Source organism: Bombina bombina, chromosome 1 (assembly GCF_027579735.1).
Source record: "Bombina bombina isolate aBomBom1 chromosome 1, aBomBom1.pri, whole genome shotgun sequence".
Classification (NCBI taxonomy): Eukaryota; Metazoa; Chordata; class Amphibia; order Anura; family Bombinatoridae; genus Bombina; species Bombina bombina.
This window is the reverse complement of record NC_069499.1, coordinates 1,379,211,546-1,379,232,448: the sequence shown is the minus strand read 5'-3', so window position 1 is coordinate 1,379,232,448 and position 20,903 is coordinate 1,379,211,546. Positions and strand designations below refer to the sequence as shown.

The following is a 20,903-nucleotide window of genomic DNA, read 5'->3' as shown; positions in this document are numbered from 1 at the left end:
GGCCAAGTGCACCTCCATCTTCATAATTCACCAGCCGCCACTGTGAAGGAGGGGCAATTGCTTAAACTAAATGCTGAATATATAGTCTAAAGAAAATCTATACTAATAATTCAACGTGTTATGTACTACTGTATGCATAAAAGTATGTATATATAAAGCTTAATCCAAAAGATACATGTGTTTAGCAAGATAATACCAGAGGGATTACCACAGATTATTAATGTCATATTTCGAGTTGAGACCATTCGGGATACGGGTGCTCATTGTAAAAATCCAATGTGCCTCTCTCAACTCAAGTAGACGATCTATGGAATCCCCTCTTTTGGGTCTGTGGACCCTTTCTATGGCACTCCAGGAAAAGGAAGACAAGTTACCCCCATGATACACCCCAAAATGCTGAACTACAGGGGTGCTAGATTTAGCTGTATTGAAAGAGGAAAGATGTTCCCTAATTCTAGTGTTTACATCTCTGGAGGTGAGACCTATGTATTGAATTTTGCATATTGAGCAATTAAGAACGTAAATCACATTTATACAAGTGCAATTTAACAGAGTTTTAATGTTAAACGTTTTTCCTGTAACGTAACTTGTAAATGTACTCCCTGTGTGAACAAACTCACAGGGTTTGCACTTCTTATGGCCACATTTATGCATACCCTGGTGTCTGATCCAGGCACATGCTTGATTGGGGTTAGTGGGCAAAATAGTGGGAGACAACAGAGATCCTAATGTGGGCCCTTTCTTGTATGCACACCTGACCCCCCTTTTGACTGTTTCAATTAGTTTGTCATCTGCCTTAAGTATATTGAAATGTTTACGTATGATAGAACAGATGTCATTGTATTGTCCACTATGTGTAGTGACAAAGGTCACTCCATCAAAATGCTCAGAATCAGTTCTCTGTCTGTCAACCAGAAGACTAGCTCTGGTTTTAAGATTAACTGTGGGTTTGGCCCTGCATATGGCTTTTTTTGGGTATCTACGTTGATATAGTCTAGACTCAAGATCTCTGGCAAGTGTCTTGAAGTCATTATCATCTGAACAGTTCCTTTTGAGCCTGATCATCTCTCCCTTGGCAATCGCCAATGACAGCTCGTACCAAACAGGACAGAGTTCCCTGAGATAGGTTTCCTGTAAGAAACAGTTTTTACTTTGCCATTGGGGAGTCCTATTAAGGTGAGATCTAAGAAATTGGCACTTTTGTCATTGGACTCAAAAGTAAATTTGAGGTTCATATAATTTCTGTTAAGGTATGAACAGAATTCTTCTGCCTGCTGTTGGGTTCCTGTCCAAATGAAAATCAAATCGTCTATATATCTCTTGTATATGGATATATAGACGCGGAAGGGGTTACTATCTCCAAAGACGTGGAAAAATTCCCAGAACCCCAAAAAGAGGTTCGCATACGAGGGGGCAAATTTCGCCCCCATCGCTGTTCCACATCTCTGGAGATAGTACACCCCCTCAAACACAAAGAAATTATGTGTTAGGAGGAACCCTACCACTTTCACAATGAAACAATTGAAGTCTTCAGTGTAATTGGCAAAATTGTCAAGGAAAAAACATATAGCCTTCAGACCTATGTCATGGGGTATACAGGAGTAGAGTGAGACAGCATCCACAGTCCCCTCGTATGTGAACCTCTTTTTGGGGTTCTGGGAATTTTTCCACATCTTTGGAGATAGTAACCCCTTCCGCGTCTATATATCCATATACAAGAGATATATAGACGATTTGATTTTCATTTGGACAGGAACCCAACAGCAGGCAGAAGAATTCTGTTCATACCTTAACAGAAATGATATGAACCTCAAATATACTTTTGAGTCCAATGACAAAAGTGCCAATTTCTTAGATCTCACCTTAATAGGACTCCCCAATGGCAAAGTAAAAACTGTTTCTTACAGGAAACCTATCTCAGGGAACTCTGTCCTGTTTGGTACGAGCTGTCATCCGAAACATGTCCCTGAAGCGATTGCCAAGGGAGAGATGATCAGGCTCAAAAGGAACTGTTCAGATGATAATGACTTCAAGACACTTGCCAGAGATCTTGAGTCTAGACTATATCAACGTAGATACCCAAAAAAAGCCATATGCAGGGCCAAACACACAGTTAATCTTAAAACCAGAGCTAGTCTTCTGGTTGACAGACAGAGAACTGATTCTGAGCATTTTGATGGAGTGACCTTTGTCACTACACATAGTGGACAATACAATGACATCTGTTCTATCATACGTTAAACATTTCAATATACTTAAGGCAGATGACAAACTAATTGAAACAGTCAAAAGGGGGGTCAGGTGTGCATACAAGAAAGGGCCCACATTAGGATCTCTGTTGTCTCCCACTATTTTGCCCACTAACACCAATCAAGCATGTGCCTGGATCAGACACCAGGGTATGCATAAATGTGGCCATAAGAAGTGCAAACCCTGTGAGTTTGTTCACACAGGGAGTACATTTACAAGTTACGTTACAGGAAAAACGTTTAACATTAAAACTCTGTTAAATTGCACTTGTATAAATGTGATTTACGTTCTTAATTGCTCAATATGCAAAATTCAATACATAGGTCTCACCTCCAGAGATGTAAACACTAGAATTAGGGAACATCTTTCCTCTTTCAATACAGCTAAATCTAGCACCCCTGTAGTTCAGCATTTTGGGGTGTATCATGGGGGTAACTTGTCTTCCTTTTCCTGGAGTGCCATAGAAAGGGTCCACAGACCCAAAAGAGGGGGTTCCATAGATCGTCTATTTGAGTCGAGAGAGGCACATTGGATTTTTACAATGAGCACCCGTATCCCGAATGGTCTCAACTCGAAATATGACATTATGAATCTGTGGTAATCCCTCTGGTATTATCTTGCTAAACACATGTATCTTTTGGATTAAGCTTTATATATACATACTTTTATGCATACAGTAGTACATAACACATTGAATTATTAGTATAGATTTTCTTTAGACTATATATTCAGCATTTAGTTTAAGCAATTGCCCCTCCTTCAGCATTCCGAGAGTGATCTAACAAGTTCACCTTCCAGTATGACGTTGAGTTCATTTTGAATTATAATTAGGGTCAAGGTATATAGGATGTATTTACTCCTATCTTTTGCTTCTCTGCTTTTTGCTTTCTCAATACTTTGAATATATTGTATTTTATTGTTGATTCCCATGTATATTGTAGGCTTAATTTTCAGCACATTAGAAACATCATTTATATTGACCATATCGTGTGTATTCTATCCGTTCACTTCACTTTTCACTTTACCAGACTTTGTATAGTAGTATGCTAGTTTAGTGCCTGAATTTCACAGGAGGTCTGTGTACTTTGCAGCATTGTATAGAGTAGTTAAGCAACAGGTGTGTCTTTTTTATTTCTTAACCAATCAGATTTTAGGTATGGATATATTATAGGTGTGACACATAGCACTATAGGCTATGACTACGGCTCCAAGCCGAAACGCGTAAGCCAGACAGTGCCACACCTGGTTTGCTTTTATCTGTGTGTGCCTTTCGCTTTTAAACACCATTTGTTTAAATAAAGACTTTTATTCACTATCTCCAGGATTGCTAAATTTTTTCCTTATGCCATTGCCAGTGATTCCTGGATGATCGCGCTGTGGGGAGAGGTGTGTGTTTTAATCCAACAGCTACAGGTGAATCCTCAGCTCGATTGGTATTACGGATTGGTTCCTGCAGATCGACATCAGAACCAGCCAATAGGAACCGACGCTTGCCGAAAGTGGAGAGACGCTGTTCATACCCAGACCCACGAGGACGCCAAGCAGTAGAGCCGGCAGAAGGACGAGCACTCGAATGAGGTACAAGGTACCCGTGCATCTTGGATCCATATATATACCGGTAAACGCTTGGACAGCAGTGGGGGGACTGATTTGGTCAACAGACGTTGCAGCATTTGAAATTGCTTTAGCGTATTCCATGTAAAGGCTGGTCCATCGCTCATACCTACCTGATAGTAGCTGTTGTAAAGTGACGTAACTCACCACATTCATCGTTATTATTTTTTTCTAGCACTACTGAGTCCTTTTTTGATGTATGATTCCCCTCTTTATTCACAGACTTTACTATCTTAAGTCCATGTCTTATTATATTTCAAAGTCTCTTTAAAGGAATATACTATTGTGTATTTATTGTGGTAACTTCTGACTGTTAATTTTCTGTCTTGAATTATACCGATGAGAATCCTAGGAAAGGAGACAAACAGAGGCGCCACTAAGTGCAGTTTCATCAGATGACAAATACAGCTTATAAGTATAAGAATACCACTGACATGCGGTAAAGCACACAATAGTGCTAATTGGGCAGGCCGAGACTTCTGAGCCGCTCGGCTGACTCAGCATTCAGCTCTCCTAGACAAAGGTTCCCAGCAGGTAGCGATGTCACTCTCCTGTCTTTTGTCCTCTCTACTGTTTCTGAGATGCTGGCGGCTATGCCTTCTCCAAGTAAAGAGTCTCTGAAAAACAGCCTACAGTTGAGTTACCTAGCCATTCTGATTCACTAAATATCAGATCTGCTAAACAGTTCATTTCAGACTCAGACACTAACACCTCACATCCGTCTTCTGAAGGTGAAGTACTTTCTGACTGATCAGGATACAGAAACATTCTCTTTTATGTTCAAGCTTGAATATCTCCAAACTCTTTTAAAGGAGTATTATGTATTTTAAGAGTACAAGTCTCTAAGATTTTGGAATTAATTTCAAACTTTCTGTGAAGACTCCAGAGGTTTTCTGTTCCAGATGTGATAACTGATATTACTATTACAAAAAGTAGTCAAAGCTCGATCTGACTTTTACCCATCTTCTGCTTTTAAAAGGATGTATCCTTTGTCATCTGCTGATCCTAAAGGTGGATGGCACCTTAAAAAAACTACTCTTTCTTTGGAGGATAATACTTCCTTTAAAGTAATAGGAGTCTTTCCATGGAAAGGATTTTCTTCAGGGTTTAAATTTTTTTGTTTAAGCCAGCAATAAGTATTACTTGTGTGGCTACAGTTTCTACTCTTTGATATGATAAGTTATCTGATCAGATTTCAGATGATTATATTAATGAAGATTTTCCACGTCGTTTGGAACTTTTTAGGTCAGCAAATGTTATCATCTGTGATGCTATTGTAGGCATTATTAGAATCAGTGCCAAAAATATGACATTATCGTTTTTACCAGAAGAGCATTGTGGCTTATTTCATAGTTAGCTGACATGGTTTCAAAATCTAACCTATCATATCTTCCTTTCTGAGTAAAGATTTTATTTGGAACAGGTTTAGTTGCTATTATCTCTGCTGTGGCAGGAGGTAAATGGAACTTTCTCTCTCAGGACAGGAAATCTAAAGAAATAACAGAGCTAACAGTTGTTGCCTTCCTTCTGGCAATCAAGGAACCAAAGATCATCCTACTTTTCACAATAACAGGATTTTTCCAGATCTTTCTGGAAGTATAACCCCAATTGGAATAAGGCTAAGCAGTCCAAACAGCCTTTTTCCTCTACCTAGTCTACATGAAGGTGTAACCCTTGATCCAGATTCTCTTCTATACCTTTTTCAAAAGGTCTGGTTGCAATCTGTGCAGGATCCTTAGGTGCTAAACATATTTTATTTCTCAAGGGTACAGAATTGGTTTCAGATCAAGGCCTCCCAAGTGAAGGTTTTCTCTGTCCCATGTCCCAAAGGACCCTGTCAAGGTTCAAACCTTTTTTCATTATATTCAGGTTCTAGAACTCATGGGAGTAATAGTTACAGTACTGTTTTCAGAACAAGGCCAGTGGTTTTACTAAAACCTTTTCATCATTCCCAAAAAGGTCCATGATAGACTTGAAGGATACTTTCCTTCATATTGCTATCCATAAGCACCATCACTAGTTTCTAAGTTTTGCCTAACCCATATTGTATGGCTACTATTCCCAGAACTTTTACAAAGTTCTGAGAACTTTTTGTCTGTAATAAGAGCTCAGGTTATTTCGATGGACCATACATGAATGATTTCTTGGTACAGGTTCCATCTTTACATTTCGCAGTATCTCATTCCAACAAGCTTTTGTTGTTTCTTCGCAATCATGGCTGGAGAATCAACATTCCAAAGAGTTATCTTTCTCCAGTAATTATATACTCCATAACAAGGAGTCTTTCCTTGACAGATCAAAGGAGATCAAAGTTACAGCTAACATGTGTGAGACTTAAGTCTCTCTCCAATCGATAGCCTTATGCATGGAAGTCTTAGATATGATGATTCCATACGCTCTATATTGAATTTAACGTGCGTCATGATAGCGCAAACTCAGAGCTCTGGTTAACTGCTATGCATAAATAAAATAAAAAGTTGCACAAAAGACATCAAAATTACATTAAAAAGTACAGTTACACTTATCTAATAAAAATTATTCGAAACAAAATTGCACAAAAAGTTATAAGTGCTCAAAGATATAAGGGCCCAGGTGTCAGAAAAAAAGGTCTGCAAAGAGCTTTAACATATTGATACATACATATACATGTCTAAATATGTTTATATATGTGTGTATGTATATATGTATATATATATCAGGGACGTGCACTCATAGGAGGCAGGGGAGGCAGTGCCTACCCTGCCATATGTGGCCAAAACTTAATTAATTTTTAATTAAAACAAAGAGAAAAAAAATAATATTTCCCCCCCATGTAATGCTATGGAGAGGCAGGTACAGAAACCCTTCTCTCCATTGTAGTACATGGGTCAAAGGAAAAGCTGTGCTGCAGCGCCACCTGTGTTCTGTCAATATATTAGCAGCAAAAATTGGGACAAATAGGAGGCACCCCTCTTGATGCCTCCTAGCAAGTGAAGGATATATAGATTAATCAGAAGGAGCAGAGTCATGTGACACAACTGGAAGCTGAGGTAACCTAAGAACAGATGATACCAAGCAGAAGAGTAAAGTAGTATTCTACATCTCTTGTGATTCACAAATTGTGTTCAGATACAGCTCATTAACAGGGGGGGGGGGGCGACAGAAAGTGAGCATAACCTAATACTGACAGGAAGTCAAAGAGTCAATTCAAATTTAAATCCATGATTTAAAACCCAGAGTTTGAAGTTAAGTGTGCAGTGTCCACATTATTTAAATTATCCCTTTTTCATGGTTATTTTATTTAATTACGTACAAACTCCATATATGCTATGTCTGTTCAGTCAGAGGATGCAGTATCTATTTTCATTTTTCTCTGTATCTCCATTTATTTAAAGACTGCTGTTAACTTGTAATTCACAAATCAATTGAAAGTTGTTGCATTGTGTTTTTAATATGTGCTGCTTTTATACAAGTTTATATTAATAAAAAGGAGATAATGAGTCATTTAAAAAATATATGTAATTATTGCAGTTAAATGTTTTTAAAAATAATGACACAGTAAAGTAACTGGTTAAACACATAGTCAAAGGGAGACATTTAAAATTAAACTTTCATGATTGAGGTAGAACATGCTATTTTAATAGACTTTTCTAGTTATTTATATTTTGAGAATTAGCATCAACTGTTACTGGCCCCATGTCAGCAAATCAAATTAGTTTTTAAAAGGAACATGAAAGTCATAATTACATTTCCATCATTCAGATAGAAATTGCACACAAAAAAATAATAAACTTTCTATTTTACTTTTATTATTATGTACTTCATTCTTTTGGTATCCTTTGGTGTCCTTTGTTGAAGAACCTACCTAAGTGGGATGTGCATGTGCGTTTCTTGAACACCATATTGCAGCAGCTGTGTTGGCAGTATTGATAACTTGTCCTTTGTATAAAACTTGTATGGTAAATTATTTCTATTTTTACAATACAGTAGTGAGTAGAGAAGAGATTGTGAATCATTCTAATTGCTTAGTAACTGGCACTGTGCCACAGATTTGTGTGAGTGTGTATGTGAGCAGAGTGTGTGTGGGTGTCCGTGATCAGAGTATGTGTGCTTTATTCTCCAGGTAATCAATACATTTCCGATGAGCTGGTGCTTTAGTGCAGTGTTTCTCAACAATGGTCCTCAAGTACCCCCAACAGGCCAGGTTTTCATTATAGCTGAATCAGTGCACAGGTGAAGTAATCAGCTGATCAGTAACTCAGTGGTTACTAACTTGCTCTCACCCATCACCTAATTATGTCACCTGTGCACTGGTTCAGCTATCATTTAAACCTGCCCTGTTGGGGGTACTTGCGGCCCTCTGTACATGTGTTTCTTCGGTGTATCATATCTAGTGCCTCACCAGCCTCTGACCTCACTGCACGTCACTGATATATATATATATATATATATATATATATATATATACTCAATGTCCGTAGGGCACTGCACACACTTTCAGGGATTAAAGCTGCCCGGGGTGCATTCAATCAAATGCATAGAAATCACAGAAATTAGGAGCGCACTCGCCGGGTCTTAAACAAGATATTATTTATTCATACAGTGACGTTTCGGGGTGGTTAGCCCCGTCCTCAGACCATTACATAAGTTAAAATACAATGAAAACATTTATACATTACCCTCCACCATCACCACGTACTACCGGAAGTGCCGCCGGCGTCCTGCAGAGCTCAGTGCGCAGGTCCACCGGTTGCCCTAGCAACCAAAGTACACAACCCTGAAACGGAACAAGAGTGATTAAACACATAAATACTGCATACCTGCCATAAGAATTATTGTGCTATCTATTATTCTGTAGGAGGATTGGTTTAGGTTATGAGTTACTTACAGTTTATATCTTTAGTATATACCACCATGTAAACATGTACCCAGTTGTCAAGACAACCGTTGTAATGGCACTAAATCGGATGTAGACACAGATCGTCTATGTTTGTTAAAACAGTAAATATTAACCCAACATGATCATTTGCCAACTTTTTATACAACTAGTTCTAACTAATCTATAGACAACTCCCCATATATAGATACTCCCTTAAGCTATAAACATTAATTCATGTGGGACTATACTAGGGCTAAGACTATAGTGAAGTATCAACGTTGTATTTTTATTTAGCACTTAAAACATACACCATAGTTGTATCTAGATCACCTTATAAGAAACAATACCAATCCAATTGTGTATTTAACCCCTTGGGGGATAAGGTCCCCAAGTTGTAAATCCACCTGGATTCTTTTTGCAACAGAAGATTGGCTCTGTCACCACCCCTACTGAGTTTGGGTACGTGATCAATGATCACATATCTCAGATCACTAACCGCATGGCCACTCATCGCGAAATGCCTGGCAACTGGCTGCTCAGATTCTTTCTCTCGAATAGCTAGCCTAATGGCAGCACGATGGTTGGCCATGCGGATACGGAGGGTGTCAATAGTCTTGCCCACATAAAAAAGACCACATGGGCAGTGCAAGAGATAAATGATGTATTCTGTAGTACACGTTACTCTATATCTGATTGTGTACTTTCTATTGGTATGGGGATGTGTAAACGTCTTGGTGTTGCTCAAGCCACTGCACGTAGTGCAGCCAAGACATCTGTAACAGCCCACTTTTGGAGATTGAAGCCAAGTTGTCTTCTTATAGCTGTCCACAGGATCTACTTTAACTAGAGAGTCCCTTAGTGATCTTGCTCGTCTGTAGGTCACTCTTGGGGGTCCCATAGTAGTAAATGGCAGTGTTGGATCACTTGTCACTATATCCCATTGGTCTCTTACAACTCCGGGTATTCCCTTCTTGTCAGCGGTATATGTAGTTAGATAGGTCAGACGATTTTCTGTCTCCAGGGGTTCTCTTGTACATAGGGCTTCATCTTGCTTCATATTCCAGAATTTTGAAAGATGTTGATCAATATGAGCTCGTCGATACCCTCTTTGTAGAAATCTTTCTTTCATCTCCAATAGTTGTTCTTTGGCCTTATCGGGATCACTATTATTGCGAACTACCCTCTTAAATTGTGAAATAGGCAGCTTTAGGCCAGCTGGGTGGCAGCTAGTGGCTTGTAATAATGAGTTCCTATCCGTAGTCTTTCGGAAGAGGGTGGTAACCAATACATACCCCTGGATTGAGATTCGTAAATCCAGGAAATCCACTGTAGTTTTATTGTACTCCATTTTGAATTGAAGATTTGGTAAGACCTGGTTCAATTGTTGGAACCAATCGGAAAGTTCATTTTCTGTGCCATCCCAGATCAAGAACAAATCGTCAATATAGCGACGAAAGAATCGTATCTTATTATCCTGTGGACAGCTATAAGAAGACAACTTGGCTTCAATCTCCAAAAGTGGGCTGTTACAGATGTCTTGGCTGCACTACGTGCAGTGGCATGAGCAACACCAAGACGTTTACACATCCCCATACCAATAGAAAGTACACAATCAGATATAGAGTAACGTGTACTACAGAATACATCATTTATCTCTTGCACTGCCCATGTGGTCTTTTTTATGTGGGCAAGACTATTGACACCCTCCGTATCCGCATGGCCAACCATCGTGCTGCCATTAGGCTAACTATTTGAGAGAAAGAATCTGAGCAGCCAGTTGCCAGGCATTTCGCGATGAGTGGCCATGCGGTTAGTGATCTGAGATATGTGATCATTGATCACGTACCTAAACTCAGCAGGGGTGGTGACAGAGCCAATCTTCTGTTGCAAAAAGAATCCAGGTGGATTTACAACTTGGGGGCCTTATCCCCCAAGGTGTTAAATACACAATTGGATTGGCATTGTTTCTTATAAGGTGATCTAGATACAACTATGGTGTATGTTTTAAGTGCTAAATAAAAATACAACGTTGATACTTCACTATAGTCTTAGCCCTAGTATAGTCCCACATGAATTAATGTTTATAGCTTAAGGGAGTATCTATATATGGGGAGTTGCCTATAGATTAGTTAGAACTAGTTGTATAAAAAGTTGTCTACATCCGATTTAGTGCCATAACAACGGTTGTCTTGACAACCGGGTACATGTTTACATGGTGGTATATACTAAAGATATAAACAGTAAGTAACTCATAACCTAAGCCAATCCTCCTACAGAATAATAGATAGCACAATAATTCTTATGGCAGGTATGCAGTATTTATGTGTTTAATCACTCTTGTTCCGTTTCAGGGTTGTGTACTTTGGTTGCTAGGGCAACCGGCGGACCTGCGCACTGAGCTCTGCAGGACGCCGGCGGCACTTCCGGTAGTACGTGGTGATGGTGGAGGGTAATGTATAAATGTTTTCATTGTATCTTAACTTATGTAATGGTCTGAGGACGGGGCTAACCACCCCGAAACGTCACTGTATGAATAAATAATATCTTGTTTAAGACCCGGCGAGTGCGCTCCTAATTTCTGTGATTTCTATATATATATATATATATATATATATATGTATGTGTGTGTATATATATATATATATATATATATATATATATATATATATATGTGTGTGTGTGTAAATATGTATTTTAAGACATACATATACATATAAACCCATAATCAGATATGTCTACATATGTGGACATATATATTAGTACATTGGACCCCTTTGAGGTCAAGTAGCTGAAAACATGAAAAATTATATTTATGTAATATTTATATTTATTAAAGTTTTTGTGTTTTTAGGGTAAATAGTTCACATTCCAATGTTCTTCACATAGGGGAATATGTTCTAAGTATTTATAAATAGATATTCTTATATATATTTGTATATATCTATACCTATATATAATCATCTATAGATATAATTTTAGATATATATTTTATGAAAATATGATCAGATCCATTGAAGTCTACAGTAGAATGCGTTAACACAGTATTGTAACTTCATCTTTTTGTGCACATCAGGTTAGCACAAGAGCAAAAATGTTTAACTTTAATCTTGTAATACGCATAATACACGACATGCGCAAAAAGCCGAAGTTGAGCAAAATACACTTTTAATGAGGGTGGTTTAATGCACTGTAAAAGAGTGCAGGGTGTCATCATGGATGGCATTTATTTTTCTCCATTAGTGCTGCAGAGCAGATATCTGGTATTATAACCCCAGGTAGAAAGATTTAATTTGTGTTCATTTTTAGAAGCTATTACAAATGGCTAGTAGGATTTTGGGTCCCTGGGGTGGAGCATTTTTGTGAGCAGTGTGGGTCAGTGCTCCACTCCACATTTTATATGCAGCACACCGGGTTGGGAATCCAGGCCAGGAGTTTAATGAAACCTTCAAACTATCGTCACCTGAGAGTGTTGATTAGCAGAGGCTGCCAATAAAAATGCCTCTAGCTCAGAGAGGGAGAGACACACAAGTAGAAGGCAGAGCGTGAAACTGCATGGTTTTTCCTGAGTGAGGAAATGTGTACAAATAATTATTTTGTTTTTAAATTGTTGGCCATGGATTAGCTAGCCTATTTTTTGTTTTTCTGTGAAAGTTATTGCTCAAAAGAGCGAGGATTTATTTTTGTTTATGCAAGCTTTATTGCCTTTTGTAAAAGACCTGTTTAAAGGGACAGTCAAGTCAAAATTAAACTTTCATGATTCAGATAGGGCAAGCTATTTTAAACAACTTTCCAATCTACTTTTATCATTAAATTTGCTTTCAGCACTGATGGGCTAAAATGCAAATCTGTCAAAAGAACTTAGATAAGGGGGCAGTCTGCAGAGGCTTAGATACAAGGTAATCACAGAGGTAAAAAGTGTCGGTTATGCAAAACTAGGGAATGGGTAACAAAGGGATTATATATCTTTTTAAATAATAACATTTTTCAAGTAGACTGTCCCTTTAAATAGAGACTTCTGTCGAACACACTACACTTGTTCTTATACCTTCAATTATCACACGCTATAAATAAATAAATACAGACAGGGTATTTCATCCTTTACAAACACCACTCTAGAACAAATTATATTGGCTCCAGGGAGAAACAAAAAAATGATCACGAGACTGTATCTGGCTATTCAAGAGGCAAGAAACAAAACAAAACCGGTGCTACACAACAGATGGGAACAGGATCTAAATATAACCTACAATGAGGACGAGTGGAGACAAATCTTTTCATCAATAAGCAAAAGCTTAATAGGGGCAGATCTTATTGAAAATTCAATAAAAACGGCATATAGATGGTACCTTACACCTCTGAAAACTTCACACTAGGTTTTGCAAAGTAATAGATTATGCTATCGAGGATGTTCGGAGATAGGTACATATTTCCATATGTGGTGGGGTTGCCCAAGAATACAACACATATGGGATAAACTAACACAACTGATAAAAAGAATACTAGATGACTCATTTACACTTTCAGCCTCGAAGGCTCTGCTGCATACTCCTATAGAACTGTTAAATTCTGCAACTAATAAATGGGTTAACATAATGTGCACAGCAACTAGAATATGTATAGCCAGGAAGTGGAAGGTGGGAGCACCGGAATGGAAGGAAGTACTTGATAAAATTGAAGACATATATACTATGTCTGAATCGGCAGCTTGGCAGCAGGGAACTTCGGAAAGCTTTCAAAATATATGGATCCACTGGATCCTAGGTAGGCAAGAATAGATAGTGTCGCCAGGTACTCACCTAGATAATCAGTATTGTCCTGTGGGGTCACATAAAACAAGAGGCATGGAAAATTACTTAAAGTTGGAGAAGATCTATATAAGGCATTTTAAAAGTAGCGACACTGCTCGATGGGTAAGGTTCATAGTTCAAACTTTTACTTAGGTTAGAAGTTTATTGTTTAGAAGGGAGATTAAGAGGGGGGAGGAGGGGGGGCAGGAAACTGGAAAAACTGAAAGGATCAGTGTGATGGACATCTTTTTCTTTTCCTGAATATGGGAATATATTTTAATGTAAATTTTCACACTGTAATGTCACGCTGTATATGTTGTGAATCCTTAATAAAAAATATTTCAACTAAATAGAGACTTCTGTGACTTTTAAAGACTGAGTTGTGTTGCTAGTCCCTGGAAAAATAGTACAGATAAGAGGTGCTATTGTCACAGCAAGTATTACAATTTGAAAGTAAATTGTTTGCAAGCAAAACCCCATGCGTGCTAAAATATCACTAACATTCCAGATCTATTTTTAAAAAGAGAAGAGCTTACCATCACTTTAAAGGGACAGTCAACACCAGAATTTTTGTTGTTTTAAAAGATAGATAATCCCTTAATTTCCAATTCCCCAGTTTTGCATAACCAACACAGTTATAATTATACAAGTTTTACCTCTGTAATTACCTGGTATCTAAGCCTCAGCAGACTGCCCCCTTATTTCAGTTCTTTTGACAGACTTGCAGTTTAGCCAATCAAAGCTGTCTCCATGGTAAATTCACGTGCATGAGCTCAATGTTATCTATATGAAACACACAAACTAACACCCTCTAGTGGTGAAAAACTATCAAAATGCATTTAGATTAGAGGCGGCCTTCAAGGTCTAAGAAATTAGCATATGAACCTCCTAGATTTAGCTTTCAACTAAGAATACCAAGAGAACAAAGCAAAATTGGTGATGAAAGTAAATTTGAAAGTTGTTTAAAATGACATGCCCTACTTGAATCATGAAAGTTTTTTTGAGACTTGACTGTCCCTTTAACAATTTCATATAATTTATATTAATGTTATAATAACCACTTTTAAATCTCTTATAACAATATTTAAATGATTTTATTTAAGAAGTATAGTTATTCGTAATTTAAAAGTGCAATTTTTAACCATATTTTTTTAAACTTTTTATTAAATGAAAGATGCATGTTTTTAAACATGTGAACTGAGCATATGCAAGAACTTTTAATATTGACAGAAAGCCATAAAAACAGCCAAGAAATGCTAAATGAAACAGCCAGAAATAAGATATCAATCAATCCAAGATATAGAATTTGAAAAGTAAAAAAATAGTAGCATCAAATTGTCCCCATGGCTGCCACATCCTGCACATTTTATTATTATCATAATCGGTTATTTGTAGAGGCCTGTGCATGATATTTGTATGATAGAACTATTTATTTTAGTTTATTAGGGCTCAGCTATCCTCAAAAACTAGGTAAACTCTGTAAAAGTACATATTTCTTTGAAATGAACAACTGTAAGGGCAGGAGAGTCTATGGAAACATGCAGAAGAGTTGTATGTAGCGGTGGGAGACTGTTGGGGGGGTTAAGAGTAGGAGAGTACCTGGGGATGTGCACAAGTGGTGGATGGGCAGCTGTATGTGGAAGAGGAGTGTGTGGGTAACAGTAGGTAAGCACTTGATGGGTGTTTGTAAGGGTGGTAAGAGTACCTGTGTGTAAGTAAAGGAAATATGTGTGTAAGAATGGGAGACTGCATGGGGATGTATATAATAGCAGAAAAGCTCATGGGGGTTTGGATAAAGATGTGTAAAGTGTGTGTGTATGTAAGTGTATGTGTAAGGTTGTGTGTGTGTTGTACAGTGTGTGTAAGGGTATGTGTGTGTGTAAGGGTTTGTTTGTGTGTGGGGGGGTGGTTGTGTGTGTAAGAGAGGGTGTGTGTGTGTGTGTGTAAGAAAGGGTGTGTGTGGTGGGGGTTGTGTGTGTAAGAGAGGGTGTGTGTAAGGGTATGTGTGTGTGGGGGTTTGTGTGTGTGTGTGTGTGTAAGAGAGAGTGTGTGTGTGTAAGAGAGTGTGTGTGTAAGGGTATGTGTGTGTATGTTTGTGTAAGGGTATGTCTGTGTGTATGTGTGTATGTAAGGATATGTGTGTGTGTGTGTGTAAGAGAGAGTGTGTGTGTGTGTAAGAGAGAGTGTGTGTGTGTGTAAGGATATGTGTGTGTTTGTAAGAGAGTGTGTGTGTGTGTAAGAGTGTGTGTGTGTGTGTAAGGGTATGTGTGTGTATGTTTGTGTAAGGGTATGTCTGTATGTATGTGTGTATGTAAGGATATGTGTGTGTGTGTGTGTAAGAGAGTGTGTGTGTGTAAGAGAGTGTGTGTGTGTGTAAGAGAGGGTATGTTTGTGTGTGTGTGTGGGGGGGGGTTGTGTGTGTGTGTGGGGGGGGTTGTGTGTGTAAGAGAGGGTGTGTGTGTGTGGGGGGGGGTTTGTGTGTGTAAGAAAGGGTGTGTGTAAGGGTATGTGTGTGTAAGAGAGGGTATGTGTGTGTAGGGGGGTGGGGGGTGTAAGGGTATATGTGTGTAAAGGTGTGTTTCTGTCCAATCTGTTCATCAATGATCAGCAAGTCTGTATTGACAGTATTGACAGGTCTCAGACTCAGAGCTTGTTAGTTTTACAGTAAAACCACTGTGCCTGCCTCTCCTGGTTACTGTTTAAAGGGACATTGTAGTGCAAAAATGGCACACTGTCATTTCTTAGAATACACCATTTGTCATTTTTGCACAAGTAAAATTCCATTAACATTTCATTACTGCCATATTATGTATACATTTTTTGAAGACAATCCCTTTAGGTGCTAAAATAGGAGAGTGATGTGCAATAAACATGCTTTGCTATGCCATTACCATTTCTGGCAGCATCCCCTAAAAGATTCTATAAAATGTCTAGTGACCCCTTTATAACTGGCCTTACTTGGCCTCAGCAGAGAAGAAAACCTAGGTTACAACTTGGCGGCACTTATTGCTTTATTAACACAAATATTTTAGATTTATAAACTAATATATTTTAAAAGATACATCTGCATATTATCTTTGCTTCAAATGCATCATACTATCTAGCATTTGAGTAATGTTTCGTGTCTATTTAATAATTCATTTAATAATTAGGTCTAGTGTAGATTTCTTGCAGGCGAATTACTGGGTGCAAAGCACTCCTTACCTTAATCCTGTTGGCGCATAACTTTACAAAGTTATTAATGTGTCTCTCTCCACCAGTAAGACAGTGGAAGTTTTCCTTATTAGCCATTTATCTTCACTTAGAATATAGAACGCACTCTCTTAAATTTAGGACACCCCAAGATTTGCCCGTTTGCAGGAGTGTGATATAACCAGCCATTACAAGTGGCTGGTTATTGTTACCACAAGCTCATGGTAGCAATTAGCACTCAGAAAATTAACGAGAGATTAATGAATAAATTAATAAAAAACAACTGCACTAGGCAGAACGAGGGTCCCATTGGAGCCTATGGAAGCGCGCTTTTGTTTCCATTGCACTTTACTTGTAATACCAGTGCATATTGGCATGTGCTGGTATTATTTAATGGAGACGTGCTAATATCATTAGGGAGCAAACGATATTTAGTGCTCCACTTGTAATCTAGCCCAATATTAGTGATTTCTAAAGTTGCATTAGCTACACAGATACCCCTTGTCAACTGTCTGATTTGCCTAATGAAAAATCTGTCAAGAACTAAGTGTTAATATATCACATATATTCCCTTTCACACACGCATATATATGTATATATTAACTTTATTTGTGTGCTGACCACTTTTTTAATCTCTTTCTCAGCTCTTTGTAATAGATAATGGAGCAGATGACTGGAGGATTGCAATGACATATGAACGCATCTTCTATATCAGCCTGGAGTTGCTGATTTGTGCCATCCACCCCATCCCTGGAGAGTACAAGTTCTTCTGGAACGCTCGACTGGCCTTCTCCTACACACCTTCCCAAGCGGAGGCTGATGTGGACATCATTCTCTCCATCCCCATGTTCCTGAGGCTCTACTTGATTGCCCGGGTTATGCTTTTGCACAGCAAGCTTTTCACGGACGCTTCATCTCGCAGTATTGGAGCACTAAATAAGATAAACTTTAACACACGATTTGTGATGAAAACTTTAATGACAATCTGTCCTGGAACGGTGCTTCTGGTCTTCAGCATATCTCTGTGGATTATTGCAGCCTGGACAGTCAGAGTGTGTGAAAGGTGAGTATATGACACGGGGTGTAAGAGAAATGGTATCATTGCCATGAGTAAAAATATTTGCATATTTTTGCACCACATAGTGTAGAACTGACCTCTGAAGTGGGACAACCAATACATACTCTTTGTAACCTTGAACACCCAAACAATCTTATTAGCAGCATCCATGAGTATTCATTTCCATCTAAAGGGGAGGAGAGTCCACAGCTTCATTCATTACTGTTGGGAATTAAGGACCTGGCCACCAGGAGGAGGCAAATACACCACAGCCAAAGGCTTAAATACCTCCCCCACTTCCCTCATTCCCTAGTCATTCTTTGCCTTTCGTCACAGGAGGATGACAGAGAAGTGCAGAGGATTTGGAGTAGTCTCTTATGGAGGGTAGTACTCTTTGCAGTGGGACTGGAGTTTTAAGTAGTCCTGTCAGCCTCTCAGTGAGAGCCTGGGCAAAAGTTAGAGTCCGGAGATGCAGGGAGAGTCTTTCTGCGAAACCATCCCGATATTAACAGCTCCACAAGCAATCAGCGTTGACGAGTTTCGTTGCCTGCTTTCTGCACTCAAGTCCATGTCAGGAGCGAGGCTACTAACCTGTCACACTTGAAGGGCCGTGTTCCTGTTCCACGGCGTTGATTCTGGTAAGATCGTTTGTGAAACCTTTTATCTTTAAGGAATCAAGGGTTAATATTCCTGGAAAGGGGATTATTGAACAGGGGGGTTATACATGATATTGTTTATTGTGTCATTGCTGCATTATGTGTGAGATGAGGCTCTGGCAATGTGTGGAACTTCAGGTTACTGGCGGTCCTTTTTGGCGCGTTTTCTCCTTAGTGCAGGGGCGGTCCTGCCAGGCATTCCATGTGACCGGGTGTGCCTATCTCTCTTCCTCTGTTGATCAGCGTGCAGGAGACGAAACGGTTTCTGTAGTCCAGGTCCTAGGAGGTGGTGAGTGCCCCAGCCATTGGAGGTATAAAGGTGCCTATTTATAAGTTAATCTAGTCTGTTATAAAAGCGCAAGCTATGGAGGACTCTGATGCATTAGAGGGTTCTCCCTCTTTAACAAAGTCTCATTCCTGTGTTTATTGTGAGGAGGTTCTGGTAGATCAGCCTGCTCATGTTCCACATGCCTTGATAAAGTTACAACATCTAAATGTAAACGGATGTCTAGTACTACTGAGCCTGAGCCGTCCAGCTCTGAGGGTTCCTTGTCCTGTGAGGTGCGTTCCCTGCATTCATCTCCAATTGCACATGCAGCACCCCAGGGTCCAACAATTACTCCTTCGGGAGAGATTCGTTGGCCGTCAGACTTTGCAAACCAACTGGAATCGGCAGTTTCAAAAGTGATGCATGCCTTACCACGTTGTGCTAAGCGCAAGCGTAGGGTGTACCATTGCGGCCCGGCCCCGGGGTTGTCTACGCCGATGGAAATCCCAGAGGCATTATAAAATGACGACACCCACTCCGAATCTTCGGAGGAGGCCCCTTTTGGGTCGGAGTCCGTGTCATCTAAACCTCCGGCTGCGGAGGAGCCTGATTTTAGGTGTAGGATGGAGAATTTGCGCTTTTTGTTGAAGCAGGTGCTTGCTACTCTGGAGGTTCCGGAGAGATAATCTGCCCCCTACTTGGTCTGCGGACATGACCTCTAAGTCGAGGCTGTTGTCCCTGCCTTTTCAAGGAAAGATTCTGTTTGGTCCAGGATTGGATTCGATCATATCCACGGTTACGGGAGGCAAGGGAGCTTTCCTCCCGCAGGATAAGAAGGCTAAGCCTAAGAGATCTACTTTTCATCCCTTTTGTGCGGATAAGGCCCAGCGCCAGCAGCCCGCCACGAAAACGGACCAGTCCAAGGGAACTTGGAAGCCGTCTCAATCTTGGAACAAGTCTAAGCAGAGCAAGAAGTTCGCAGAGATGAAATCGGCATGAAGAGGCGGCCCCGACCAGTCTCTGGACCAAGTAGGGGGCAGATTATTTCTCTTCTCAGAAGCTTGGTTGCAGGACGTTCAGGACCCTTGGGTTCTGGAAGTGGTCACCCAGGGTTACAGGATAGGGTTCAGATCCCATCCGTCCAGGGGCATATTCCTCCTGTCAAACCTGTCTTCAAGACCAGAAAAGAGAGGCCTTTCTAGATTGTGTGAGAGATCTTGCCTCTCTCGGCATTGTCGTACCAGTACCCCATGCAGAAAGGGGTCTAGGGTACTATTCCAATCTTTTTGTGGTTCCAAAGAAGGAGGGCACGTTCCACCTGATTTTGGACCTAAAGTGTTTAAACAAGTTTCTGAGTGTTCCATCGTTCAAAATTGAATCTATCCTACCCCTAGTTCAAGAGGGACAGTTCATGACGACAGGCACCGTCGCTCAGTCTCGCAGAGGATCATTTGAGGGCTCTTCTTCTTTTGCTCCAATGGAAGAGCAACTCAGGAAAGAGTTCCCTGGTTCCCAGCAACAGGGTGGAAGGGTGGAGTTCCTGGGCACGATAATAGACTCTATGTCCATGAAAATATTTCTCACAGACCATCGACACAGGAAGATTGCATCCACCTGTCTTGCCCTTCAGTTCTCCTCAAGCCCCTCTGTGGCTCAGTGTATGGAGGTGATCGGACTCATGGTTTCAAGCATAGACGTCATCCCATTTGCCATTTCAGACCTCTTCAATTGTGCATGTTGAGACAACAGTGATCATTCAGATCTATCACAGCAGATATCCATGGATGCTCGGACTCGGATCTCCCTCTCTTGGTGGATCCGTCCGGAGCAACTGTCCATGGAGACATCCTTCTTGAGACCGTCCTGAGAGATTGTGACCACGGACGCCAGTCTGGCAGGATGGGGGGCTGTTTGGGGTGCCAGCATGGCACAAGGAAAATGGTCCTGGGAGGAGTCTCTCCTTCCAAAAATTAATCTGGAACTCCAAGCGCTCTACAATGCTCTGAAGGCATGGCCTCCTCTGGGGTCGTTCAGCTTCATCAGATTCCTGAACGACAACATTACGTTGGTGACTTACATCAACCATCAGGGGGGTACGAGGAGCTCCCTAGCAATGAGGGAGGTGTCTCAGATCTTGAAGTGGGCAGAGTCCCACAGCTGCTCGCTCTCAGCGATTCACATTCCAGGTGTAGACAACTGGGAAGCAGACTTTCTCAGCAGA

At 40.0% G+C, this 20,903-nt stretch overlaps 1 protein-coding gene across 1 annotated transcript in view; it reads left to right on the top strand.

Moving 5' to 3' along the window:
* The window catches only part of KCNN3 (potassium calcium-activated channel subfamily N member 3), a 457,853-nt gene that overhangs the window by 242,677 nt on the left and 194,273 nt on the right, over positions 1–20,903 (top strand). Inside the window, 1 exon segment of the mRNA XM_053704468.1 lies at positions 17,346–17,764. Coding sequence (XP_053560443.1) covers positions 17,346–17,764 — 419 coding nt within the window.